This window comes from Brachyistius frenatus, unplaced genomic scaffold (assembly GCF_029030835.1).
Source record: "Brachyistius frenatus isolate BFR_SWC_R1_liver_20210118 unplaced genomic scaffold, ASM2903083v1 Contig_88, whole genome shotgun sequence".
NCBI lineage: Eukaryota > Metazoa > Chordata > Actinopteri > Embiotocidae > Brachyistius > Brachyistius frenatus.
In genome coordinates, this window is record NW_027210687.1 from 665,379 (window position 1) to 692,586 (window position 27,208).

Below are 27,208 nucleotides of genomic sequence, written 5' to 3' on the forward strand. Positions count from 1 at the left end.
ACGTTGCATTAGATGGATAATCCTCAAGTGAAGTACAAAAACCTTGAATTTGTACTCAAGTGCAGTACTTGAGTTGTCTGGATACTTGCCACCAACTTCCAGTGACTCAGGCCCCCCAGTGATGATTTAATCATTCCTGAGGAAACTCTGTGAATTAATAAATTAGTTAATAAATAAGTAAATAAATAAATTAGCCCTGTTGCTGTAAAGTCACAAAGGACTTGCCGAAGTGACATAACTGGCTTCCAGCAGGGATGAAGCCCCTGGCGAGTCTAAGCCGCCTCGGTCACACCCTCCCCGGTCACCTCCCCACCTCCTCCTCCTCCACCACCTCCTCCACCTCCTCCTCCCCTGACGCTGCCCGCCATGTTCTGGAGGAGGAGATACGTGTAGTCCTCCTTTAGCATTAGCCGCACACAGCTAGGCGGAGGCGCAACAAGCTCCTTGAACGCCGAAAACAAAGTCCCCTGTTTTGATTTGGGTTTGATTTCCCTTTTGGAATAAGAGAAACTCGTTGACGGGTTTATTAAAAAAAACAACAACCCCGGAAAGCAACAGAAGAACCTGACGTGGCCCGAGACGGTAAGTTACCGCCGGCTCTCCAGACCGTGGAGTTGTTTTGTTTCCTCCCGGCTGTCCGGTGATCAGTTCACCGCGACGTCTCCGCCGAGCTCCCGTGTAGCTTAGCTTAGCATGCTACTTCCCCGCCTCACCAGAAGAGGTTTTCGGGTTGGAGAGCCGAGACGGGACGGGGTCGGTGTCGGGCTCACTTACAACCCCCGGGGTTATAATAAACTCTCTCCCGTGTTTCACGCGGAAGATGAACGAGCAACAGTTGTGTGTTTTTTTCCCCGGGAGGGAGCGAGGGGGAGACGGGGGAGAGAGACGGGGGAGAGCCGGTCCGACGTTTCTCCAAAAAAAAAAAAGCCCAAGTTGTGATATTAATGTCGGAAATGAACTGGAGTGATTTGTTTGTTTGTTTTTTGCTGGTCGGACGTGCCCTTCAGCGCGGACACGGAGTGTCTCTGTGTGCGTAACGAGTCCATTTTGTTGACTTTCCGAACAAACACTCGCCGCAAGTTTGCGCTCAACTTGCTACAGTTAGCAAGTTGAGCTAGTTGTTAAAATGACGCTGCGTAAACGTGAAACCACGCTGGACACGTTTTTACTCCGCAACTCCGAAAAGGTCATTTAAATTAAAAAAATAAATAAAATAAAAATGGTTGTAAATATGGTGAAGACAGTTTACCCAGCACAAATCACGTTTTTTTAAAATTTATTTTTAATTTTTTTTTAGCTCGAGCTACTTTAGCTTCGCGTGCTAACTATCGATCACTCCAGCCGTGATTTCTCCTCTGAATTCAGGCTTTTCTCCGACTTCTGGTGGAAATGACGGCTTGATTAAATCACACGGACAGTGTTGGCCGAACGAGGCAAAACTTTGACGCACTTATTGGTGTTTTTTTTGTTTTTTTTTAATATTGTTTTTTTTTAGGGAGATTCTTCTTCCCGGTGTGGGCGCTGTCTGTTTACCCGGACAACCGAGCCGGCTGGGCGGCACCGACGTGTTTGCTGACCCCCCCCTCCTCCCGGAAGGGGTGAATGTTTAATGGGACTTAAATCGAAGGGATTTTGGTGTGAGTTTTTCTTTTCAGCTTACATTAGTATTAACGTGGCCCGACACAGAGAGAGAGAGGCAGGGCTTTGTCTATTGTCAGGACGATCAGTCAAGTCACAGTGGGTGACAGATGCACCATCACCGTCCTCCTCCCGTCCCCGACTTGGCTTTGTCTCTCTCGGCCAGCCAGGGAGGACAAAAGGAGGGGTTGGTGGTGGTGGTGGTGGTGGTGGTGGTGATGAAGGTGGCTTCTTGTCCCGTCTGAGGGTCGGTGCTCCTTCATCCCTCCTCTTAAACTCACTTGAAGCTTTTGGACCAAGCGTTAGTTAGTGGCTCGCCTGTCTTTAGGTTAGACTTCACACTGACTGCTAGTTTGGCTGAACTTAATCCCCGGGTATCTGAGCAGTTGAGGATTATAAACGCGGGTGTTTGTTGTTTTGCGGTTTCGCCCGACTGGAGCTGAAAAGAAGTCAACGGACGGTTGAGGAACAGACCGGATAACTTGATTTCACACAGTTACACACGCCGCTGAATTTCCCAACACGAATATACGATCACACTTACGCGCAGGCCCGGTTGCGCAAAGCCGTCTGTCTCGTCAGATCCGCTTTGCTCTTTCTGTGCGACAAGGCGGACCTGTTCTCGGCACGCTGTTTCTTAACGCGAATCACAGTTTCCTCTGGTTTTTTGCCAGGGCACGCTGGCTCGGGGCAGGTCCGACTGGTGTTCTCGCGTCAAAACAGCTCTCGTGGGTCGTCCGGTCTGCGCTTTCTTCTTGATGCGCGTTTGCGGTCAATATTTGGCCGTTGAACTCCCAGCAAAGTTTGTGAGGTCACGGCGCTGTCTCCGCCAAATGGTTGATTTGGGAGGAACTAGGACAACTTTTTAATACATAGCAGCAACTTCCGTGAGCCCTCTGCCCAGCCAAGTTGAATGACTCTGCAGCGATGTAGTGCTGTTGCACACATCGCTGTCTCAATCACATTCCTCCTCCCAGTGAAGGTCTTTTGACGTTTAAATATTCAGTGTCGCAGTTACGATTATCTATTTTCTATCTTAACAATTTCATATCGTCAAAGGAACCATTGTGTGTGTGCTCTGCAGTTTACTCACGGGTCATTCAGTTCACATGTTTTGAGGTTCTGGTGTTTAAATCACGGGCGACAGAGAAGTGACCAAGCTTTTTAATGATGACGTATGCGGGATTATCGATGGGTGATTTGGATCTTAACCTCCCTGTTTGTAGATACCTTTGCAGAATGATTTTTTTTTTTTTTTGATGATTAGTAAGAGTGTGTTGTGTGCATTTGCTGTATACCTGAAAGCAACTGTATTATTTTTTTGTTCTCTGTCTAAGATTGCTTCGGCACTGACAGTTTTGAAGGGCGGCACGGTGGTGCAGTGGTTAGCACTGTCACCTCACAGTAAAAAAAAGGTTCCGGGTTCGAATCCGGTCCTGGGCCTTTCTGTGCGGAGTTTGCATGTTCTCCCTGTGCTTGCGTGGGTTCTCTCTGGGTTCTCCGGCTTCCTCCCATCATCCAAAAACATGCACCTCAGGTCAGGTTACCTGGCGCCGTGCTAGTGGTAGCCTGCTGCAGCAGCTCCCCCCTGAGAGCCCCCCTGCTGTAGTGAAGAAATTTCCCCTCGGGGATTAATAAAGTGTATAAAATCAAAAAAAAAATCTAAATATCTTGATGGCAGTAAAGACAGCCAAGTAAGATAAAGTCAACGTGTGGTTGTGGGAGAGGAAATATAGAAAATCTGTAATGTTAAATGTTATATAGTGTAAACCAAATATTGCCTCAAGACAGTATCAGAATATACCTACAAGTAGAGAAATCTGTATCGTCTTGTCGGTGCATATCACCTGTTGCAACATTATTTTGTTGTCGGTGAACTCGATTTAATATCGAGTTCACTGACAACAAAATAATGTATTGTGGATAACAATCACTGATTCAGCGGTTCGGCAGAGAACCGACTGGACTGAGTATCTCTTCAGCTTCAATGCGAGTCCGTCAGACACAGACCGGGTGGCAGCGGATGTGTCTCGGTTCGCTCCACAGGAATCACGTTTCACTGGCGTTAAGTGAATTTAATTTGAAGACCCCGGACTGAATGGTTTTCTGGTTACTGTCCCGTCACACACGGCGCACTGACAGTTTGACAGGCTCAGTCCTCTGGACATCATTAACCTGCGCTAAAACATGAATATGTATTTCCGCTCAAACACAAAGTCCTGTGTGCTTGCGTTTCTTCTGGGCCTTGTGTGAGCCGAGCACTGAAGGGACCGAGCTGAGGCGGGCCGGGGGCGTCTGCTGGTGGAGGGCGGCGGGGGGGGGGGTGTTGTTCCGGGATGCGAAGGGAGGGTGGGATGGACGAGACAGACTCTCCTCTCTTCCTCCTGTCTGCTGTGGGTGAATAGGTGATTATAGCAGCAGATGTGTCATTAGGTCTGAGCTGTATTCATGCGGATGCAGGGTGAGGAGGAGGAGGAGGAGGGTGACGAGGGAACGTTGGGTGGAGGGGGGCCTGGGAGAGAGAGGGGGGGGGCGGGGGGAGCGCTCCACAGGAATCACGTTTCACTGGCGTTAAGTGAATTTATGGGATGTGCCAAGTTGTTTTCTTATCCCCCCCGAGCACACATACACTCCTCGTTTCCTCACCCTCGTCCCCTCCAGCTGTCTTGCCACGGCTTTGCGAGGCAGGAAGCTGCCCGAAACAAATGAATGCACAAGCGTCAGCGTCGCACCGCCTCTCTCGCTACTTTGGAGACTGAAAAAAAAAAAATAAAAAAAAAATTGAATTGTTGCAGTTTAACACACAGTCCACATAGACTGCTAATCACTTTTAACTCTCTTCTGTTGGCGAAAGCACTCTGTTGCGGGGCCTGTCGGTGCACGCTCGGCGCAGAGATCAGATTACCGAATAGGATAAGTCATCATCGGGCTCGCTGGATGGGAGGCAGAGAAACGAGGCACAGGCAACCTCAACTGCTATTTATTACAGAGAACAATGTTTTAAATGCGATTAGCTAAGTTTGCGGTGGGATTATGTGTGACTGTGCTCAATGTGGTTTATGATGCCGTTCTTCCACTTGAGCTTTTTTTTAAAAAAAAAAAAAAAAAATTTTTACGTTTATTATGATATCATATTTCACAGAAATGCGCTTTTCTTTCCAGGCAGCCCTTATCACGTCAACATTAGAACACTATTTGGGAAACGGGAGACACATAATGGTAAATGGTGTGTTACATTTGGCTGCGTGTTTCATGCTCAAGTGGCTTCTTGCATGGTCGAGAGTTTTCTTTGGGAACTTTGGCTGTATAGGTTACACAGCTGTGAGTCTCCACCCACTTTCCATCCTCGTCTGCGTGTCAGTGAGGAAGTGATTAGTCGCTGGGCTGCTGATCTTTCAGAAACGGGGACAGAGGCGTCATCAGTCACTTCTGTAGTCAGCATCATTATACTGGAAATGGCTTATCTCTCGCTGCCACCCACCAAAGGGTGGAAACACATTCTGTTAATACTGTTACGCTGCAAAAAAGCATAGATAAGAGTCTATTATGGTTTGAATTGTTTGAGAATACTGCTTTAATTTATCTCTAATTAAATTAGCGAATGAGTTAATTCAGCTCCGCTAAAATTAGCTAATGCTTGCATGCCTTCTTTTAGATAACTTCCCCTTCCTAAGATGGTATCTAAGCAAATAGCCTTGGCAGTATATTAAATTCAACACCACATATATGTTCTTTATCCGCTTTTAGTTAGATGATATAGGGTCACAAAAATACTCCAAACATTGGCAATGTTTCAAGCTTCCTTCTGTTCATGAACTGGTAGCTCAGAATTGAATTAGTTGAATATAATCTCTGTTAAATTATCCCAGGCCGCTCCATATGATACGCTTTCAAATTTGGTGTGTCGTCTGCACACATGGATTCTCTCAGCCCTCCCACAGTGCAACTTTACCACCTGAATCCTCCCGAAAACGCCTGAGACGAGCATGACCACGCAGACCTGACTGTCGGGGCATTATTCCTTTTCAACACCCTGTCCTTGTGATGTGCCGTTGTGTCAAGTTACTGTAAACTCAAGTGAGATTATCGAAGTGGAAACACAATTCTTGTTCACAGCCTTGTCTAATAAGAAGAAGAAGGCAGGCATGGAAATTGCTTGTCTAAGTGTGAAAGTATGAAACATGTTTGTCTAGTTTCAAAAAGGAAGGCCCGACAGCTGCTCCTATAAAGACAAAAAAAGCCTGATCTCATTGTTTAGCTGTGGACTGTAGGATTACAACGACACTTCAGTTTAAGCAGATGCTTAACAATTTAAAGTGTCTAAATTATTGAGGAATTTTGTTTGTTATTTTTCAAAGGGAGGACGATTTAGATTCTTTGTGATTGTTGGCGTGCAGCACAGGACTTTAGTGTGAGAAAGGTGAATTGTCGAAGTTTAAATAAATACCATTCTGCGGTGCACGCAGACGTCCGTAGTCACTCAGACAGAAAGTGATTAGGGGTAAGTGTTTAAGAGCCTTTCTATTGTAGATGTTTTCTTTTTTTCCCCCCTTCCCACAGCTTCCGTCGTCCATCTTCTCCTCGTTGTCTTTTTCGTCCTCTTCCCCGCACTAACCTGTTATTTGTCTGTGTGTCCTAGGTGATGGCGCGGTCATGTGCGCAGGCTGCGCTGTGTGTGTGGAGATGGTTTTAACAGACGCTGTTCTGGAGGACTCAGGAACACTGCGCTGGCCTGGAGACGCCTCATAAACAAACGCACACTTTTTACACAAGAAAGAGAAACACGCGCCCCCGCCGCGCCGTGAGAAAGGACACAGACGTGTGGACACGCAACACGACCTTCGCCTGAAGCGCGCACGCACACGCACACGCACACACACACACACACACACACACACACACACACTCGCACCTTCAGTGTGTGCCGGCTGCTCTACCCAAACACTATTGGTGTCCTCGCTCCTCTCCCTTTGTGAGAGTGTACTTTTTTTTTTCTTCTTCTTCTTCTTCTTGCTGTCTGTCCCATCTTCACCACCACCATGCCAAGCACCATCCGCCGGCAGATGAAGAACATGGTCAACAACTACTCTGAAGCAGAGAAGAAAGTCCGAGAGGCCACATCCAACGACCCCTGGGGCCCGTCGTCCTCGCTCATGTCCGAGATCGCCGACCTGACCTACAACGTGGTGGCCTTCAGCGAGATCATGAACATGATCTGGAAGCGGCTCAACGACCACGGCAAGAACTGGCGCCACGTCTACAAGGCGCTCACGCTGCTCGACTACCTGATCAAGACGGGCTCGGAGAGAGTGGCGCTGCAGTGCAAAGAGAACATCTTCGCCATCCAGACGCTGAAGGACTTCCAGTACATCGACAGAGACGGCAAAGACCAGGGCATCAACGTCAGGGAGAAGAGCAAGCAGCTGGTGGTCCTCCTCAAGGACGAGGACCGTCTCAAGGGAGAGAGGTAAGACCGAAAGTTTTACGTACGTAGGGATCGATGTGCATTTATTTATCTGGAGCAATTTTGTAAACATTTAATGCTGCCGTGTCCTTGAGTCCAACGTTCTTTATAAAGCTGTGCCAAACGCCACATTAACCAAGTGCTACCCGATACCGTGGGGCTGGAGATGTGACGGCGACAGCCTTCCCTCCACAGTCGTCCCCTGAAACTCCGACGATGTGAATCATCAGACGTGGAGTCGTCGTTTCAGATTGCGTGTTTTTGGTCGAGTTTGCAGACTTTCTGTGTTGGCAGTGAAACAAAGAGACTAAAGCTCTCCTGAACCGTAGCAGACCTCTGCACTGCATCCTCCGCCATCCAGTGAGCAGTAGAGTGGCTCTGCACTGTGTTGGCTTCGAACTGTTAATCTACGATTAATCTATAATCAGTGCTTTCAAATTATCTTTAATTTATTTTAATACAGCGGATTCAGACCCCTTAACGCAGAGCAAGAGTCTGAGTTGAGAAAAATAAAGTCTGTATTACTACACACGGGGATTACTACGTCTTTACGAAGTATAGTTTTGTATCTTTCCCCTCTGGAAGCAAGTGTACTTTAGGTTCATAACTGTTGGATCTGTACAATTGATCTCTTTGAAGTCTATAACTGTTGTTTTGTCTTTTACAAGAGATCTAAACCGCACCTGAAAATAGCCACAGAGTTGATATCTTTCCCAGACTAATAGACTTTACCATTTCAGCGATTCTCTGCGGCTGCACTTGAAGGTGTTTCTGTATGAGAATTTAGAAAACTGTGATTAATATGCCACCTGCATGATCTCCTATCTTTGTCATTCATTCATTTGTTCATCCATCTGCTTCTCATAACACGCGCTACCGCAGGAACAGTACACAGAAAACAAGAGATTTTGACAAAAATGAGGGCATTGCAATATTTCCACAAATATGCTCATCGGCCTGATGGGATCGTTTGTTTGGCAGCAGTTCTAAATAATGATTTTGCTGTCGCGTCATAGAATTATGACAATTTGACGTCCTGATTCTCACGGCGGTTTCGGTAACAGAGTTCATCTTCTTATGATTTGGTCTCAACCCCCAAAGACCAATCGCCTTAGTGTCTCATACATATTTTGGACTTTGCTAAACAGATTATAAGAAGCTTGTCTCGAGTCAAGAGGATAGATGACATACTTTTGTCCTTTTTGCCCTGCTAGGTCTCAGGCTCTGAAGACCAAAGAGCGTATGGCCCAGGTGTCCACAGGGAGCAGTCAGATGGGTTTTGGCCGAGGCTCGTCTCAACCCAACCTCTCCACTTCCTACAGTGAAGAGTATGGCAGATCAGAGGGCTCGCCTGCCTCCTACCACGGCTGTGAGTATGAACACACTCTCTCGGGGCTCATTGCACATGTGATACACTATAGTTCACTCCATTATTGTTACTGTATCCCAGTTGGTGTAACTTTGGCCTACATCCCGAAACCTGCCCCTCCCCCTGCTCTGTATCTGGCTTGCAGTCCTGCAGTATGGGTGCATTCCTCAGCTCTCTCTGTCACACACACACACACACACACACACACACACACACACACACACACACACACACACACACACACACACACACACACACACACATGGAAGAGACAGTCCACCCCTCAATCATCTTTCATCCACATGACAGAGGAATCTGCTCCTCTTTTCAATGACACACTCATTTCTCTAGAGACAGAGTGACAGTGATGGAGGATGGATGGAGGATAGATGATGGATGGATGGAGGATAGATGGAAGATGGATGGAGGATAGATGGAGGATAGATGGAGGATGGATGGAGGGCGGATGGAGGGCACTGAGGTTCAGTTTCTGGTATCTCAGCACTCTAATTGAAACTGCTTATCATATCAAACGTTACTGTTACTCATAAGTAACCAAATCCATATAATAAGCAGATCCTCATACTCATTTTACCACTTAAGTGGTGAGGGATGGTTTTCTTGGTGTTTCTTAACTGGACTAATTTGCACAAGCAGCAAAAAAGAAAAACCTATCGAAAGCTTGAGTTCAATGGAGTGAAAGAGTGATGGAGTGAAAGAGTGATAGAGTGATGGAGTGAAAGAGTGATGGAGTGAGAGCGGGATCGAGTTGAAAAGAAACAGAAATCACACTCAGGAAACGGGGTAACTCTGAGAGGGACAGCGGAGAAGAATAGTGAAAATGTAATGAAAGAGTGAACTTTGGCCTCTTTTCCTTTCACACTCTGACCCCCAGTCCTTTGTACACAGCAGGATGACTGTGTGTGCGTGTGTGTGTGTGTGTGTGTGTGTGTGTGTGTGTGTGTGTGCGTGTGCGTGTGCGTGTGTGTGCGTGCGTGCGTGCGTGCGTGTGTGTGTGTGTGTGTGTGTGTGTGTGTGTGTGTGTGTGCGTGCGTGCGTGTGTGTGTGTGTGTGTGTGTGTGTGTGCGTGTGCGTGTGTGTGCGTGCGAGCTCTCAGGCTGCGTGGATCTCACGCAGCACGAAGAGGTCGCTCATCTCTTACCTTGCGCGCTGCATTCCTGCGTGCTCGTTACGTTTTGAGTGTGTAGTTCGGAGGCGGAAGCTCCCGCTGCTGAGTCATCAGTGGAGAAAACTGATGGCGAGACGGGCCAATAGGATTACAGCTGTGCTGCCGCTGGGGGAGTTGCCAGAGGGGATTTTTCAGATTCCAGTCGGAACTTTCCGAGTATTGTTGTCCAGACAGGGTGTGAATGAATGGTGTGACTGGAGGTGTTGACCTACTGGCCAGTTCACAAACTATCTGAAAACATCTGCAAATAGCTTTGAATTGTCTCATATATATAAAAACATAGATGCCTCATTAATGTATTTAGTTTTTCTTTAATGGGTTTCAGTGGTGTTTATTTTTTTCGGCATTCTTCATACTATTTTTTTTACGACTTACAATACATTTAAATACATTTGATCCATAATCCTTTCTTTGATTAAAAAAAAAATAATAATTCAACCATTTGATTTAGTTATCTGAACCTCGAATCAACTTTTCATTCCACACCTACACCTTCGTGTCCATGTACATTCATTAACACCTGAATGTATTCTTGGGCCTTAATTTCCTCCGAGGTTAACCAACCCACAGTAACAGCAGGTCTTGCTCAAGGATTCATTTTGTGTTTTGTTTTGTTTCCAGTTCAATGCTGCCCTTTTCATTACAGTAAATAAGTTAAGTCTTTTCCATAATGTCTTGGGCACACAAAATACCAATTAGAATAAAAAAAATTAAAAAAAATGCGCTCATGAAGCCAAAGTCACATTGTGTTTAATGCATGCGTGTTTCATGTGTGTGTGGTCTCTTTTCTCAGTTGAACGGCAAACTGTAAATACAGGAGATGTATTTAGTTTTGTCGTTCATCCTCAGCGTTGGTTTCTTTTCCCCTTTGAGCAGCGCTCAGTCCAATCATTGCTTTTACTTGCAACATTCCTTCTGCTCACGGTAAAGAAATAATGACAATCTAATGCACACTTCAGAAACTGCATCACTCAACAGGTCTCGGACGGCCACTTAATTCTTTATCCGGACAGACAAGAGACAGAGTGTCTACAAATGTGGGGGTTGTTCATGGTTGTCACCCATCTGCGCTATTATCACCACATAAATCTAGTGAAGATGACACTAGTGGTCATCAGCCCGTTCCACTTTCTCCAAAACCCACTGCGTTCTATTCATAGCTGGAATCGCAGGGTGCTCGCGGAGTCAAAACTTATTTCGAATGGAGGTTTTTGAGGTTGAGTTTTAGCTTAGAATCAGCTTTTTGTTTATTCGCAATGTCATTAAAGATGACAAGATATAGATCAATTATTAAACTGCTGACAAATGGCAGAAACGGCAGAGGAACAATCCAGAAAGCTTGGAAAGTTTTTTTTTTTTTTTTTTTTTTTTTGCTCGCAGGCAGAGCTTTCTGTCAGAGTGCCAAGAAATTGCAATCCTCCATATATGGTTCATTCCCACAGTAGTGGGCAAGAAACTGGTGTGTTTTAGTTGCGGTCGAGTTGTGTTTATTTGTCTTTTTGAATCGCTACTTCCCAGATTGCAGTTTTTTTGTTTGTTTTGTTTGCATTCGCAGTAGTATTTGGAGAAATTCGAAGACAGCGTAAAGAGGATATTTCTTTTGATAGAGTAATGTAATGCGTTCGTGTGCAGTAATGGCACAAGTTTTCAAATATACAAGAAAGCAAGCATGTTGTCTGAGCGTCACTTCAAAAAAGGCCGTGTACATTGTGTGCTTTTGTAGCAGTCAGTGGCTCATCTACTTTCAAAACAGACGTCATTTGTTTTGTTTTGCTGAGCTCGGTACATATAACCGTGTCAATATAACATTCTGAGGAGTTGGATTATGTTATCTTTGGTACAGCCGTGTTCACTGTCTATTTAAGGCGGACATGGAGCTGATGTAGCTGAACAAACACACCTACACCCTCGGTCCATTTCCTGGGAGACGTGCAGCCTGGAAACAGAACAGCAGGGACCTGGTTTAACAAGCGGCAAGCAAAACGGTGAATGAGAGGCGTGCAGACGAGAACAAGGAGTCAAGCAGGGAGCCGAGGACACGAGGATCGAGATCTGAGGCCGAAGTTAAACGTCAGAAGGAGCAAATTATTTATTAAGAAAATGTACAAATATAAAGTTGCGATTCTTATCCATCGCACTGAACATTAGTGCGGCATCTGATCGGTCATTCTATACAGACAAAGAAATAAAGGAGCATGTTGAGTCCCGCAGCAGATGGTCTGCACCCCACTGAGCCCTGATCTCAACATTACGCAGCCAAGCGAGTCTGGGATTACATGAACACAACTGAGACGGACTAAATCCACAAGACGAATGAAGTTCTCCAAGATGCTCGGAGAAACCTACTGCTCATGCCAAGTAGCTCGGAACAACTGTCCACACGTGTACTGAGGAGAATTGCAGAAGTTAGGCTGTAATGTTGCTTCTTATTTGACACATAAGCACACGTTTTTAATTTACTGAGGTATTCAATTCTTTTTATTTTTATTTAGAATCATTTGTTTTATTTAAGCCTCTAAAAGAAGTTGAAGCTTTTTCGTCAATAAAGGAAATGTCTGTATTTGTATCATGTCCTCATGATGGAAACATTAGACTGTATGTTTATAGAAAACCTGCTGATGTGACGTGTATTGCTAAGATGTCTTCCCATGGCAGGAGGATGTTAGTCAAAGCATGAAGTTTCAGAGTTAGTTGTTTGATAGTGAAACTAACCATCAGTCTTTCCTCACGTCATCGTTGTGCCAGTTTTCTTAAAAAAAAAATATATATATTTATGTGAGTTTCTCTTGCTGCTATGTATGTGTGTGTGTGTGCGTGTGTGTTTGGGAGATCATATCTACAGCAGAGCAAGTCATGACTGGTTTAGTTTGGAGCAAAGAGAGAGAAGAAAGGAGGTGGACAGAAGGAGAGAGACCATGTTGGTTATTTAGGCTGAAGAACACGAACAGCATGAACGATTGCTGCCCGGGCACAATTTGCACATCACATTTAAGCAGAAGAAAAAGGGTTTAGTGTAAAAACACCTTTGTACACCCACAACATTCACACAGAAATGAAAGAGTGACGTCCGACAGAGAGAAGTCAAAAATGATTCTTCTCATCATGGAAACAAAAGTTACTATTTCCTAACACGCAGTCACACTTTGAATTAAAAAGGACAAGATAATTGAATGTCTTTTCATGTCGTAATGCCTTCCCCCTGCCAGATGGTGTGTGCGTGTGTGTGCGTGTGTGTGTGTGTGTGTGTGTGTGCGTGTGTGCGTGTGTGTGCGTGTGTGTGTGTGTGTGTGTGTGTGTGTGTGTGTGTGTGTTTCTTCACCACATGCAGTGCCTGCGTGTTTGCTGCTGCCACATGGCCTGACTTAATCCAATATACTGAACGGACTTGTAACTCAGAGTCTCACTGACGACATGTAATCGCACACCTTCACACGAACACGCTGTATTTGCTCTGCAGTATGAATGCAGGAGTAAATGGATGCGAGCTGCCTTCTGAGTCCGAACCGCTCCGCAGCGCAGAAAGCGTGTTCACAGCCTGCGACATCGCACACGCTGGTTTGTGCACTGTGTGGCGGCGATGTTAACAAACATCTTGAACATCTTGTCTCGTCAGCCACGTCGCCCAACGCGGGTTCAGAGCTGGAGCAGGCCAGACCTCAGACCAGCGGAGAGGAGGAGCTGCAGCTGCAGCTGGCCCTGGCCATGAGCAGAGAAGCTGCAGAGCAGGTACACACACACGCACGCACACGCACGCACACGTGCTATCATGGCAAAGCATGGGATCCATGCGTGTCATTTCTTTTCTGAGAGTGAGCTCGTTCCCTGAAAAGACACCCGAAATTGAGCAGCAACATGTTTTTGGGTGAATAGAAAATGAAGATGGAGTTTAAAAAGTGTGTCTGCGATTTGGCTCCTCTTTCTGCAAATGGCGTGCCCTCCAGCAACAGCGAATGATAAGCTGTCAACATTTGAAGGAGAAGTGGGAGAAGTTGCCCACGTGCTGCTCATGCTAATTGTGTCGTTTGTGTTTAAGGAGGAGCGCATACGCCGAGGGGACGACCTGCGACTACAGATGGCCCTGGAGGAGAGTAAAAAAGAAGGTCCAGGCTCGGCAAAGCTGGCGAAGAAGAAGAAAGAGGTAAAAAGCACACAAAGGTGCAGACTGGGGTGACTCAGTTATTCCATTATCACAAAGCCGCTCCCGAAATAGTCTCATCTCTTCCCTATCCTCTTGTTCTGCCTCACCCTGTCTGCCCCTTCAGTAGCAGTAATGACGCCACTAACTTGCAGCAGACTTCCTAGTTTACTCGTCATTATTCTGCCTGAATGAGCTGGCCGACTGCAGTTTGAGGGCGCGCAGAGTTGAAGCCTGGAAGAAGTTCACTTGCATGACTTTGGCTCATGTTTTTCTCAATACATAATGACTTGGCGCGCATCACTATGTTTGTGCTGTAGAGGATGATGGCCTCAAATCTAGTCCTTCGTACATTTTTCCTCATCTAGTCCCTCGGTATCTTCACTCGTCCCATTTTTATATTTCATCCTTTGTCCGCACGCTTCAAATGATCTTTTATCCGGTCTCCTGTCGTGTGGCCTTTTTTTTTTTTTTTTAACCCACGTTCTCCATTTCTTTGTAGCCACAGTCGTCTTTGATGGATCTGATGGATGTTCCTGAACCCGGTGCCAGTGCCGACCCCTGGGGCGCCGGGGCTGGAGGCAGGGCCAGGGCTGGAGCTGGAGCCGGAGCTGGAGCTGGAGCCGCAGCTGCCTCAGCAGACCCATGGCAGCCTTATGGTACACACACACGTACACACACATGTACACACATACACACATGTACACACAAACACTGACTTTAAACGGTCACGTCATAAGATATTCAGACACTGTAAGTAGTTAAGTAAAGGCTCAGTTTACACTATCTCTCTCTCTCTCTCTCTCTCTCTGTGTGTGTGTGTGTGTGTGTGTGTGTGTGTGTGTGTGTGTGTGTGTGTGTGTGTGTGTGTGTGTGTGTGTGTGTGTGTGTGTGTGTGTGTGTGTGTGTGTGTGTGTGTGTGTGAGAGAGAAAGGCATCCACCTGCAGCTTGTAGCACTGTGACTCTTTGTTAAAGAGGAATGCTGCTCCACTGGTCCAGCAGCATTACTGCAGAGCAGGGGGAGGTGTGTGTGTGTGTGTGTGTGTGTGGGGGGGGGGGGGGGGTGTTGAGAAAGAAAAGGAGTGTGGAGGATTGGAGAGAGGGCGGCTTTGGAGTTATTTATGTGATACTCTACTGAGATGTGGGGGCTATTGAAAGAGAGGTAGTGGTCCTACGGACAGAGATAAACTAAAAGTAAACTTTTATCCGATAAAGATTTGATGCACTTTGGTGTTTCTTAGTTTCAGGTTTCTGTTGTTCCAACAAGACTGCAGACTGGGATCTTTCGTAATCGGGGGGGGGGGGGGGGGTCAAACACAAGACATTTACTGCTGTATTTCCTGATTTCAGCCATTTTCTCCCTTTGAAGTTACCGCCACCCTTCACCCACCCAGCACCTAACCTCTCCCGCAGGTTCTGCCCCCAAACCAGCAGCCCCAGTGGACCCATGGGGCGCTCCCCCTTCTGTCCCACCCATGAAGAGCAATGATCCCTGGGCGTCAAACTCCACTCCTGCCTCGGACCCCTGGAGCTCTGCGGCTGCCCGCCCCAAGACTTCCAACACAGGTGACCATCAGGCCAAAGCATTGGTTGTGGTCTCCAGCTCCATCCACCACAGAGCTTATAAACTCACCACTTAGTTGATCTTTCAAAGTTTCCTCAGTTTTAAGGCTTGAAAAAAAAAAAAAATCTATTCATGGCTGGCTATTGATTTGAAGACTTGTATTCTTAAACTCAGCAGTGCTCAAACAGTACATAACAACAAGCACTGAAGCCCATCTGCATGCTTTCAGTTACCAAAGTATCCATACTCATTCACATTTGCGTTGTCTGTTTCCATTTGTCTGTGTGCGTTTGTGTGTACGTGCTGCGTGTTTGGGAATTTGGTGTCCTCTCCGTGGATCATTTCCATCTGTGCGTGTGTACGTATGCATTGTCTCCTTTCAGGTAGCTTTGACCTGTTCACTGCGTCCAACGGTACGTCCAAAGAAGACTTCTCAGAGTTTGACAGCCTGCGCTCTTCCTCCTCTGTCCCCACTGGTACTCACCCTGTCTTTGTCTCTAATGACACGGAGTCTGTGTTGTTTTCCCTCAGTGTGTGAAAAAAGATGCCTGTCTGCTGACAGTGTTTCTGCAGACACACACACACACACACACACACACACACACACACACACACACACACACACACACACACACACACACACACACACACACACACACACACACACACACACGTGTCTTGTCTTTTGTATGTAAATAACCGTCAGATCTGAGCAAAGACTGTTCAAACCTCGAGTCATTTTGTTAAGCTGATGACTTTACACTTGGAATTGCAATCGAATTCTGCATTAATTGTATTTGATGGTGGAAAAACAGCTGTTTGCTCAGGTCTGGTCTCACATCACTGCGGTGTAAATCGATGCAGCTTTTATGTGTGCGTTGCCAGATATATCATTGGACCTGGGCCATCCAGTTCATGGCAGCCTTCTCGGATCTGCTGCGATTCTTGCGAATGGATTTAATTCTGATACTTTGCATCAGACAATATTTTGCATCTCCATGGAGATTGGTGTCTGAGAGGGTTCCAGTGAAGAGTTTGGCTCAGGTCTCTGTGTGTGGGAGGGTGACATTGGTGGCTTTAACTCTCGCTCAACACAAACAAAACACTGACACAGTCAAGGACGAGGTGAGAAGGACCTGTAGAGGACTTCAGTGAAGTTAAGACGAACAGAAGTTACTGTTTGAATCAGCTTCGGCCAAAATCGACAATATTTATGGGGCGTTAATACGCTCGGTCTCATTATGACGCTACATCTCAGTTCTGTTCTGTGACAACAGTTTTGACATTTGTGTGTGTGTGTGTGCGTGTGAGTGTGTGAGTGCATTATTGAATGTCTCCACTGCCGTCTGCCTGCTGCCGCAACAACCAGCCAGGCTGTCTGCCTCTGACGTCCTCTCATAATAGCATCAAGTCAGTGTTATTTGACAGTGGATGTGGATGTGGATGCTCCGGTGCACACGGGCCACAGATTAGTGTGTACTAGAATATCCAAGAATGGACAAGACATGCATCAACCCTTTTTAACTCAAAATATGGCTCTTGCGTGTTATTGGCGCACGTAATTATTTACATCCCCCCGAGTCCCGTAAATTTAGGGTTTTACCCCCCCCCCCCCCAAAGAAAAGGTCTCTGACCAGTGAAGTACAACCACTGCTTCTCGTCCGGTTCTTCAGGTGATGGGGGCATCGCGTCCTCTCTCCCCTCCCAAGTCAGTCTGGCGAGCAGCAGCAGCCTGGACCTCTTCGACCCGCTGCCCACCTCGATGGCTTCTGGCACCGCAAACCCAACCAGGAAGACTCCGGAGTCCTTCCTGGGTCCCAACGCTGCTCTGGTCAATCTGGACTCTCTGGTGACCAAACCAGCCCAGCCGGCACCCGTCGTCAACCCATTCTTGGCCTCAACAGGTGGGAACGCAGAGAGAAAATATGCTGAAATATGATTCTCAACATGCGGTCGGTATTTTCCGTCCTTTAAGCGTCTGTATTTAAATTTAAAAAAAAAATGTAATTACGTGATGGAAAAAGAGACGGGTGAAGAAAATGTGTTTTTTTTAATTTTTTTTTTTTTATGAGGATGGATGAATAAGTTGAAAGACGGCTCCCTGTTGGGCATGAAGACTACGCAGCGCTGTTAAACGTACAGACCCGGGGGAAGCGATCGTCCTCGTACATATCATTACATCTCAATTCACGATTAAATATTCCAACTTCAGTCGTTTTATCAAAAGCAGCACCTGAGGCAGACACGTTTTTTTCAACATAAAAATGGACCTGAGAGCTGAGCTGGAAGAGGACGTGTCACATTTTATGTGTCAGGGTGCCTAACTTGGCGAGTAGAGGCGGCGGGGCGACAAACTCAACGCTGAGCGAGCGCATTGTCGTGCTGGAGAAGCCGAAGTACCGTCACGCCTCGGTCGAAGTTGTTGAGCGGAATGTTTTCTTCAGAACGTCGCAGTAGAACTCGATTGTTGACAGTCTGACGCTCGGGAACGTTTTAACGATGCACAACCCGGAGAACGCCGACGAAAACCCGCCCGGTCGAGCTCCTGACCGGATGCTTTTTCGGTCTCGGGACGGTGACGCTCCGCCCCTCTTGAAACGGGACCGTCACCTCTAAACACCCCGACCAGCTCATCGCTTCTCCGCCGTGGGTTTTCTGAAGCGTTTTAAGCGTCCCCGTTGGCACGAACTTTCATGCGCTCTCTCTGCTCAGGTCCACGGCGAAATAGAAAAGGCACGCCTCCCAAAACCGTCTGTAACTCGGGTGCTGACGGGGATCAAGAGTTGTAACTGATAATAATTCCTCGTGAGGGCGACGTCTTCCCCCCGCTCTGTGCTCCATTCTTCGAGTGTTCCTCGCATATCGACGTCAGACGAGACTTCCCGAGGCGCTCAACACGTTGGCTAATTTGTACTGCTTAGATCACAGACGGAATAAATGTAGTCAGTCAACGAAGAGAAACGTGGAGCTGCACACCGGCCGTCCCAGATGGTTTTATGGTGAGTCGTTGACTCGGTCCCGTCTACACTGGCGTAAACTCGGCGGTTCGCGACATGAATCGCACCAAAGTCTCTGCTGAAGACGACACCAGCGCATTCGTAATAAGTGATGCGCGCGCCTCCAGCAGGCTCCAGTTAAATCTACCGAAGTCCACTTCATCACGTTCCTGAGCGTCAGCCACTCGTACTGATCCTCCGCAGTAACATGTGACGTCTTCCTTTGTCCCGAACTTGTCTTTCTTCAGGAGGCTCTGCTCCAGCCGCGGCGCCCCACGCCAACCCCTTCCAAGTGAGCCAGCCGGCGCCCCCCACCCTCAACCAGATGCGCGTCAGCCCGATGCCCCCCGGCTTCGGCGGCATGGCGGAGCCCGTCGCCCTCTCCTCCGTGCCCGCTCAGCCGATCGCCATGGTCCCCCTGGCCGGGATGGCGCCCGTTGGCCACGCGATGCCCGGCATGGGGGTCGGCGCCGCGGGAGGGGTGGGGTCGAGCGCGGGGAGCCCAGCCTCCATGTCCGCGCCCCAGCCGCTGATGAGCATGCCCCCGCAGGTCGGCTCGCAGCCCGCCGGAACCACCAACCCCTTCCTCTTGTGAGAGGACGGCTGCGGGACAGCTCGGCCCGGAGCAACCCCGCTTCTGTCCTCAACTTTGGCTCCTTAAGAAGCTTCAAATGAACAAGGAGATTTCTTCTCCCATTTATCCATTCGTAACCAACTCCTCGTCAGGTCCCAGCCCGGTCTTCTCCGACTCCCTGGTTCCTTCCTCCTTCCTTTCTTCCGCTTTCTTTCGAAGCTACAAGCTGCCTCGTCCTGTGCGTTCCATTCTGATCTGACGACGATGACCACAAAGAGTTTCATCTGTCCGTCCACAGACTTTCAGAGTAGCAGTGGTGTTTACAGTTTTTCCACAGAGGCAGGACGGGACCGAGCATCTCCTCCCTGTCCTCCCTGTCCTCCCTGTCCTCCCCTCACTCACTCGCCTCCCCCCCCCCCCTCACTTCTCCCCTGAGGACTCCTCCTTTCCTCTTCTGTGGTGGAGTGACAGGAGAGTCTGACTGTACTAATGCCAGGATCTTATCTCTTCACTAGAGCTAATCTTTTATAAGCCCTGTCAGCTGGTGTCTGTGTGTGTGTGTGTGTGTGTGTGTGTGTGTGTGTGTGTGTGTGTGTGTGTGTGCACATCTCAGTACTTTTACACTGTGTATATTCCAGTGCGTTTTACTTCCACACACTGGAGTAAGGATGAGAGATGGTCAGATGTGTTTATACTCTGTTTGTATGTGTGTGTGTTACAAAGCAGGAATTTTGCACAATTGTTTGCTTTTCTTTTTTTTTCTCTCTCTCTCTCTCTCTCTCTCTCTCTCTCTCTCTCTCTCTCTCTCTCTCTCTCTCTTCTTTCTGCAACTGTTGGGCTCACCGTTACACCTTAGTTTAGGGAGGAAGTCTCGCCGCCGAGACGACCTGAGACGACACACACCGCCTCGGCCCTCGGTACCACTCAGTCACAACTCTCGTCTGGTCACTTCCCCTCACCTTGGACCTTTTTTCGGACCCTCCACACAAACTTTGACCTCTACGTGTCACAGAATTAACAACAAACACTTCTCAGAGGAGATGAACACCTCTTTTTTTAAAAGGAAGGGTTGAAAAGACGAGTAAACGCAGTTTTCTTTTCTTTCTTTTTTTCTGTTTGTGTGTGTGTGTGTGTGTGCTCATATGCAGGTGAACTGTTATTGCTCGGATACTAACAGCCAGATGTTGATGTATTTGCCACTGAGTCCCCCCCCTCCCCCAGTGTTTGTTCAGAGAGGACATGAACTGCGATGGCATCAGTATTTTGCTGTCTGAACACAAGGATGCAGTGCGGCGTCACGGGACAGGTGTATTTCTTTAAAGTTTGTTTCCAGGGTCAAAGGGATGAAGGAGGGTTGTGTGTGTGTGTGTGTGTGTGTGTGTGTGTGTGTGTGTGTGTGTGTGTGTGAGAAGTTTGAATGACAGATACGTTTAGCTTCCAAGTGTACTTTAATGAGCAAGTTATTCCATTTCTCACTCAGCTAAGTAGAAACTGACTTAGAATTTGCTCAAGTTAGTTTCTGAAGTGCAACTCAAAGCAAAGGGGCAATTTAAACATCAGCAGCCTTAAGAGTGTGTGTGTGTGTGTGTGTGTGTGTGTGTGTGTGTGTGTGTGTGAGCGAGAGAGAGAGAGAGAGAGAGAGAGAGGGCAACCATATATCAAAAAGTGTTACTATGGTGACAAGGTTGCAAAGAAAGCTCTAGGTTCAAAGGGCATGTCCGCCGCTCAGCATCGTGAAGCGAGTTTACCTCCGACTGGATTTGCCGTAGCTAATCTATGTACAAGAACATTACCAAGTGGACACACACACACACACACACACACACACACACACACACACACACACACACACACACACACACACACACACACACACACACACACACACACACACATTCTCGAACGGTGTGTGTTCCAGTCTATTGATAGCACAGGGAATCCCGCAGCAAACAGCAGCGAGTCATGTCATGTAAACAAACGGTTGTTTATTTTGTTGGTTACTTTTTGATGTTATTTACTTGTTAGACGTAAACCCATAGCCAAGCCTTTGTTTTTCTTTTTGAGTTTCAGAGCTGTGTAGCTAAGCCACATGTCATTTTGGTTTTCTCTTTTGTCTGTTTTCTGTCACTCGTGTTTTTTTGTTTTTTCCGCCCTCCGGGTCGGCTCCGTGGTTCTCTTCTCTTAGAAGCACAACTGTTACCAAAGTCGTAGCGACTGCGATTTCTGAGGACGCCGTGCTTTGGACATTAGGGTCACCCTTCACTGACATTTTTTGTTTTCCGTTTATGGATCGTCTCTCCGACTCCACTATTAAATTGTTTTATATTTCAGAGCTATTTTACATTTTTATCCGGAGAGAAAGTGTTACTGACGGCCGGCTGAGCGTTTCTGTCTGTTATTGGATGAGGACGGCGGGGTTGATGAAATGAAATGCACCGGGTGTATCGACCCTTCTTCTCTAATTCACTGTCGTCTCTTCAGTTCCGTCAATCCAACTGCCGATGTTGTTACTGTGGAAGGCTTCTTCTGTTTTTTTCTTTGTTTTTGCGTCTCCCTCTTTTGGTGTGGGTTGGCGCCCCCTCATGGTCTGCCGTGGTATGATAGCTACACCGCAGGACCGTGGATATTTCTTGAAAGCGGACCTTCATTTCTCTCAGGCAAAAGGAGGGACAGCTCCAACCGTGTGTATGATTTTGATGATAATGCTGAGGGTGGTGGTGGTGGTGATTTCTATGCTTGCGGGGTGGGGGTGGGGCGGGTCCCGAATGAATGGATGTGACACTTCCTTGCAGACCAGCAAACATTTTTAATCTCAAATAACTATATGCAAAAATTGGGAGTAAGAAAACAACAAGAAGACTTAACGCTCGATGTGTTTTGCGAAGTTAGATTTGCTAATAAAGTCTCGTTTATTGAAATGCTACCGTGATATTCCAGATAAGACGTGTTACTTTCTCACCGGCCTTTATTTCACTGCGGCCTGACCTTAAACTTGACTCCAGCGATTGTGGAAAAGTTTAATAATGCATTGAGGAAAAAAATTAATAAATACAAAAAAAAAAAAAGGAAAAGAAAGCACTCCCGAACAGTCAGATGACGCTGCAGTTGAACACTTGTTCTTGATCCCTGGCAGCAGGTTCAGTCGTGGCGACGGTGCAGTGAAAACGTGGCCTGTGTGTAGCGAGCTCCTCCGTGTTACATTATGTATTCACTATGCTTTTTATCAAGAGGACTAACTGACTTTACAGGCTGTCTGTCTTTATATGCACAAACAGCCTCCTTTATTCTTTTTCACGTCCGTCTAGTTACCCTTCGCATAGTACTGGGAGCAGGCTGCTTTTTTTTTTGTTTTGTTTGTTTTTTTGGATCTGTGCTCAAACCGTTGGCATTATAACTGTATAATATAATTTATCATTTGTACTATTGTAACATACTTTTCTTCTGTATACCTTATTATTCTGTGTAATGGGTTTTTGTAGGAAAAGTCATTGTGGTATTTTAACGGCATCTAAACAAACGAACGCAGCAGGCCGCACCCTGTTGGATGACGACAACTGTAGCTGCATTGGTTCAAAATAAAATGTGTATCACTTCAGCTCTGTAACTCGGCCGCCTCTGTTGGATTTATTTTTGAGCCGAATGGCCAAACATTAGTTGCAAACGATGACATTTTCATGCGAGACTCTGGGTGGAGAATGTGTTCGATTCAAGTCGAAACAACTGAGGCGATCCGTGTTAAACAACACACTTTATAAACAAAATACATTTAAACACGCGCATTTAAGGTGAAGTTTATATTATTTTAAAAAGTAAAAAATATAGTAAAATTTTATAAATTCTTGACAATACAAAATATCCTTTTTTTTTTAAATTTCACTTCCAGACGCTGCATTGCAGTAATTCTAGAAGAAGTAAACAAATCATTATATTGAATGCGAGTGTTGTGTGTGTGTGTGTGTGTGTGTGTGTGTTTTGACAGACACCAAATGTCCTTCAGGGCAGAACATCGGGGACACCAATTCGATGTCTCTCTATGTTTTTACGTGTTTTATGGTTGCTCCTCCGTCGACCAGCCGGACGTTGCAGACGGGACATTCTCGGGGCTGGACGGTCCCGTGTCGTAGCCCATCTTCCTCATGTCTTTAGTCAGGATGTGAAAGGAGACGGTGACGAAGCCTTGGGAACAAACCCTCGTCACTGCAACACAAACATTCACGTTTTAAACACGGCGCTGAAAAAGATCAGACAATGGAAAAACGCGCCGACAAACAAATGAATGTCCAAAAGAGTGGAGACACAATTTCCCGTGGGACATGCGTTTCTGTGTTGAGGTGAAAGCTGCTGACGCGCTACTTTTATCGCATTAAAGAATTGCAGACGGGAATGCGGCACAGACCTTCTCTGCCTTCACCCTGCGCCACCACTTTAGGGTCCGTGTACTCGGGCCGCCGTCCCAACAGCCAGCTGAACGAGAGACGAGAACCGCGTTAATAACGACACGGAGACGGGGACAATTCAGCTGTTGTCCTCAAGTACTCTGTACAGTAGATGGAACGTTGTACGGTTTCTACACACGAGGTTAATACGTTTTCACTTATCACACCGTTTTGTTAGTATCGTGCTACTGATTGGGTTTTTTTAAAGGCAAGCTTGTCCTGACATTAAAAAAGTATTCAACCAGTCATCTGGCACACAGAAAGCGATGCTGCGAAGAAAAAGAAAAGTACAACTTGGCTGAGCGCACGAGCAGGAAAGAGGATCGCCTTCAGCTACAGTCTCCGGGCCGATTGGATATTTTGTTGATTTTTGAATGGGAAAGACAAATATTAAAAATGAAACCTTATTTAAAATGTAATGCACGTTTCTTTCATGACCTCAGCAAAGGTTTGGGAATTTTCACCCTCTCTTTGTTTTGAAGCTGGCCTTGTACAGCGTATTTCTACTCACAGGCCTTCAGCGATCGTCAAGTCGGGGAACTGTTTGAAACTTGTGGTTCTGCAAGTATTTTATGGGGATTCTTCTTTGGATCATTGTCCTGTTATAGCAAACAGACACTTTTCACTTTTAATAACATTTGTCTGCTTTGTGGACATCAATTAACTTCATTTTCAGATCCTCTGTTTGTTGCCGGGAGGCCATGGTTGTTGAGTGTTTATCAAGCTCTGTAATTATCAGCTGACCATCCAAATGTCAATTCATGTCCTGCCTTATGATTCCTGACAGGTCAGTTAAGGCCCAAACAAAGAGTTCATCGAGGTAAACCTGCGGCCGGATGAGAAGAAAAGCTCATTTTTAATGTCACGTTGCTGCCGGGGTTGAACTTACTTCTTCACCACACAAATCAAGAAAATATGTAATATTCCCGCGTGTGCCCGGACAACTGTGTGCTATTCATGTTTTGCAAATATGCAGCATTGAATCTCTATCAGCCTCTTGTGTTGTCCCAAGTAGAGATGAACCGTGAACTGTGTGTCTTTCCGTGATAACGGCTCCTGATGTCCACACACACACACACACACACACACACACACACACACACACACACACACACACACACACACACACACACACACACACACACACACACACACACACACACACACACACACACACACACACACACACACACTATTCCCACCCTGTGAACTTCTGGAGTCTCCACGTTGGCTCAGGAACAAACATGGGGATGGTTCTTGTGTGTCTGGGGAATAAAAACAAACATTATTTTTATTTTTGGAAGCACAAGTCCGCTCAAATGTTAACTTCTGTAGTTTTTTAATTTTTTTTTTTTAAGGAAAATAAAAAGAAGAAGAAATAACAACACTGACTTTCCAGGTGTGAAGGGGATGTGTGTTGCTCCGTATCCCCTGACTACATCGTTGCCAAACACATCTGGACCGTACACGCTCACCACAAGCTGAGGCCCTGGAAAATGAACAAAACCGTTTTATATATCGTTTAAACTTCTAAAGTTTGATGTATAATTTATAAAAGTTGCCCGATATTTTGTCCCGGAGGCGTTTAAAGATTGTGGTGCTGTAAAGTGTGTGTGTGCATGTTGTCCTCACATCCAGATGGATTTGTGCTCTTAAATGTTGTTTCCAAAGGGAAGTTCCATATTAACTTGTGTGAAGACTGACTGCTCTTACAGGTTATTTGAGTGATGCCTTCCTCCAGCCCCTGGAGACAGACAGACAGGGAGACAGTCAGGGAGACAGACAGACGGTCAGACAGGGAGACAGACAGGGAGACAGTCAGGGAGACAGACAGAAGGTCAGACAGGGAGACAGTCAGACAGACAGACAGACACAGTCAGACAGATGGTCAGACAGACAGTCAGTCAAACAGACAGACAGTCAGACAGACAGACAGAGACAGATGGTTAGACAGACAGTCAGACAGACAGTTAGACAGACGGTTAGACAGACAGACGGTCAGACAGACAGTTAGACAGACAGTCAGACAGACAGTTAGACAGACGGTTAGACAGACAGACGGTCAGACAGTCAGTCAGACAGACAGACAGACGGTTAGACAGACAGACAGACAGTCAGACAGACAGACGGTTAGATAGACAGACAGACGGTCAGTCAGACAGTCAGTCAGTTAGACAGACAGACAGACAGACGGTCAGTCAGTCAGACAGTCAGTCAGACAGACAGACAGACAGACGGTCAGTCAGACAGACAGACAGGTCAGGTGACAACCACACAACCCTGCTCCTCACCGTGGTGGGAGCCCAGTCGTGGCCGTAGACGAAACAATATTTGCAGTACAAGTTGTCATACTCCGGAAACTGAAACGCAACAACAACAAAAAAATAAAAATCACTTTTATACATTAAAGAAAAGAAACACACATGAGAACATCACTCGGGCGTTGCTAATGCTAGCTGAGATTAGCTGCAAGGCTCAAACAAAGAAGCGCCGCTCACGTTCGCGCCCTCGATTTGTCCGTTCACCGTGAGGAGGAACACGGACGGGTTGCTTGCAGCCATCTCGGTTTCGGTCGGTAAAGCTTTGAATCTAATGTTTGTTTTTCCTTCACGAGTCATGCAAACTGCTGCAGAAGAATCCCGCAGCTAATCACTGAATTAAACTCTGCCCGTTGCCAGGGTGACGCTCGCTCTTCTCTACGGCAGCCGGCTGGATCCAAACTGAACGAGCGCGCCGAAGCGGTGCTAATTTCAATGTCCACAAGATGGCGACAGAGAACAAAGAGAACCATCGAGGCGGAGTTAGAAATGTCCCGACTGCCTTCAATCAAACTGCATGATGACGAGATCGTGATGAGCGCTCTAGAAACGCCGGTAAATAAATGGACAATGTTGACTTTTTTTTTTTTTTTTTTTTTTGCCAAACAAATGCACATTGTTGTGGAAGCATTTAACCATTAAAATGTCCTTGCTGGTCTGTGTCAACAAAAAACAACAACAAAAACACAAACAGCACACAGAGGGCTAGACTGGGGTGAAACAGAATAGTAGACACGTTTTGTTCATACTTCCATCAACAGGTTCTTTGCTGTTAGACACTAACCTGACCCTGCTGCTCCCGGCCTGCATTTCATATTTGGTTGGGCAGGATTTGAACTAACTCTGTTCTTGTTCTTCTTTGAGCCAGACAAACAATTTGTAAGGTGTATGTAATGTTACTTAGAGGAGCTGCCCACAGACGGTTTGCAGGTTGGCAATAATGAGGACAGGTGGACATTATGCAGTGCTCTCTGGGTAATGAAGTTTATCCGGATTATTTTTGGTTGGTCGCAGTGGGTCATAATTTCAAGAAATTATTTCTTCCAGTTTACATTTAGATATACTTAATTCCAACTGGCACCCATTTCAAACTGAATTGGGACACTGGGTTTACTGTATGCTAATAATTATTGAAACGTTTGATAAAGCACAGGACAGCACTGAGCAGGACCACACCGTCAACCCAGCATGACGTCATGGCTGCGCTGAGACAGAGGGGCCAATTATTGAAAGGCTGTAAACAAGCTTAACAATTTCTTCACTGATAGTCAAATTAATAAGGAGACAAAAAAAAAAAAAAAAAAAAAGACAGATCAGTCGTAGAGATCCCCATCACATCAGATGTGTCTGTAACAATGAAAGGATACAAGGAGTTCCTGCGACATTGTGTTTAAGATCAAGCTGAGATTTGATAACTTGTGAGAGTACTTTACCTTCTGGGCACTTTGTAATTGAATTGTTGGATGGAGTACAGCCTCCTGTATGGGTCACTCCAGGACTTGTAAACTAGAACAGTCATATTCT

The 27,208-nt window shown here is 46.5% G+C and overlaps 2 protein-coding genes across 4 annotated transcripts; one reads left to right on the forward strand and one right to left on the reverse strand.

The window, feature by feature from the left end:
* Positions 1 to 382: 382 nt before the first annotated feature.
* On the forward strand, positions 383 to 22,534 carry epn2 (epsin 2). 3 transcript variants are annotated; one of them, XM_069710005.1, is made up of 10 exons: positions 383 to 582; positions 6,278 to 7,105; positions 8,317 to 8,471; positions 13,274 to 13,386; positions 13,694 to 13,798; positions 14,298 to 14,454; positions 15,210 to 15,362; positions 15,744 to 15,836; positions 17,034 to 17,264; positions 18,605 to 22,534. In XM_069710005.1, the coding sequence occupies exons 2-10, from the start codon at positions 6,678 to 6,680 to the stop codon at positions 18,949 to 18,951; spliced, it is 1,782 nt and encodes a 593-aa protein (XP_069566106.1). In that variant the 5' UTR covers positions 383 to 582; positions 6,278 to 6,677; the 3' UTR covers positions 18,952 to 22,534. The 3 variants fall into 3 exon arrangements, with proteins under 3 accessions (XP_069566106.1, XP_069566107.1, XP_069566108.1); XM_069710006.1 differs by having other exon boundaries at positions 15,744 to 15,773; XM_069710007.1 differs by lacking the exon at positions 15,744 to 15,836.
* Positions 22,535 to 22,634: 100 nt separating this feature from the next.
* Positions 22,635 to 26,034, reverse strand: b9d1 (B9 protein domain 1). The gene is made up of 7 exons (XM_069710011.1): positions 25,865 to 26,034; positions 25,658 to 25,726; positions 24,999 to 25,110; positions 24,759 to 24,855; positions 24,569 to 24,631; positions 23,327 to 23,394; positions 22,635 to 23,127 (listed from the first exon to the last, which is right to left on the reverse strand). Exons 1-7 carry the CDS (start codon positions 25,982 to 25,984, stop codon positions 22,979 to 22,981), a joined length of 678 nt encoding a protein of 225 aa, XP_069566112.1. The 5' UTR covers positions 25,985 to 26,034; the 3' UTR covers positions 22,635 to 22,978.
* Positions 26,035 to 27,208: the final 1,174 nt, after the last annotated feature.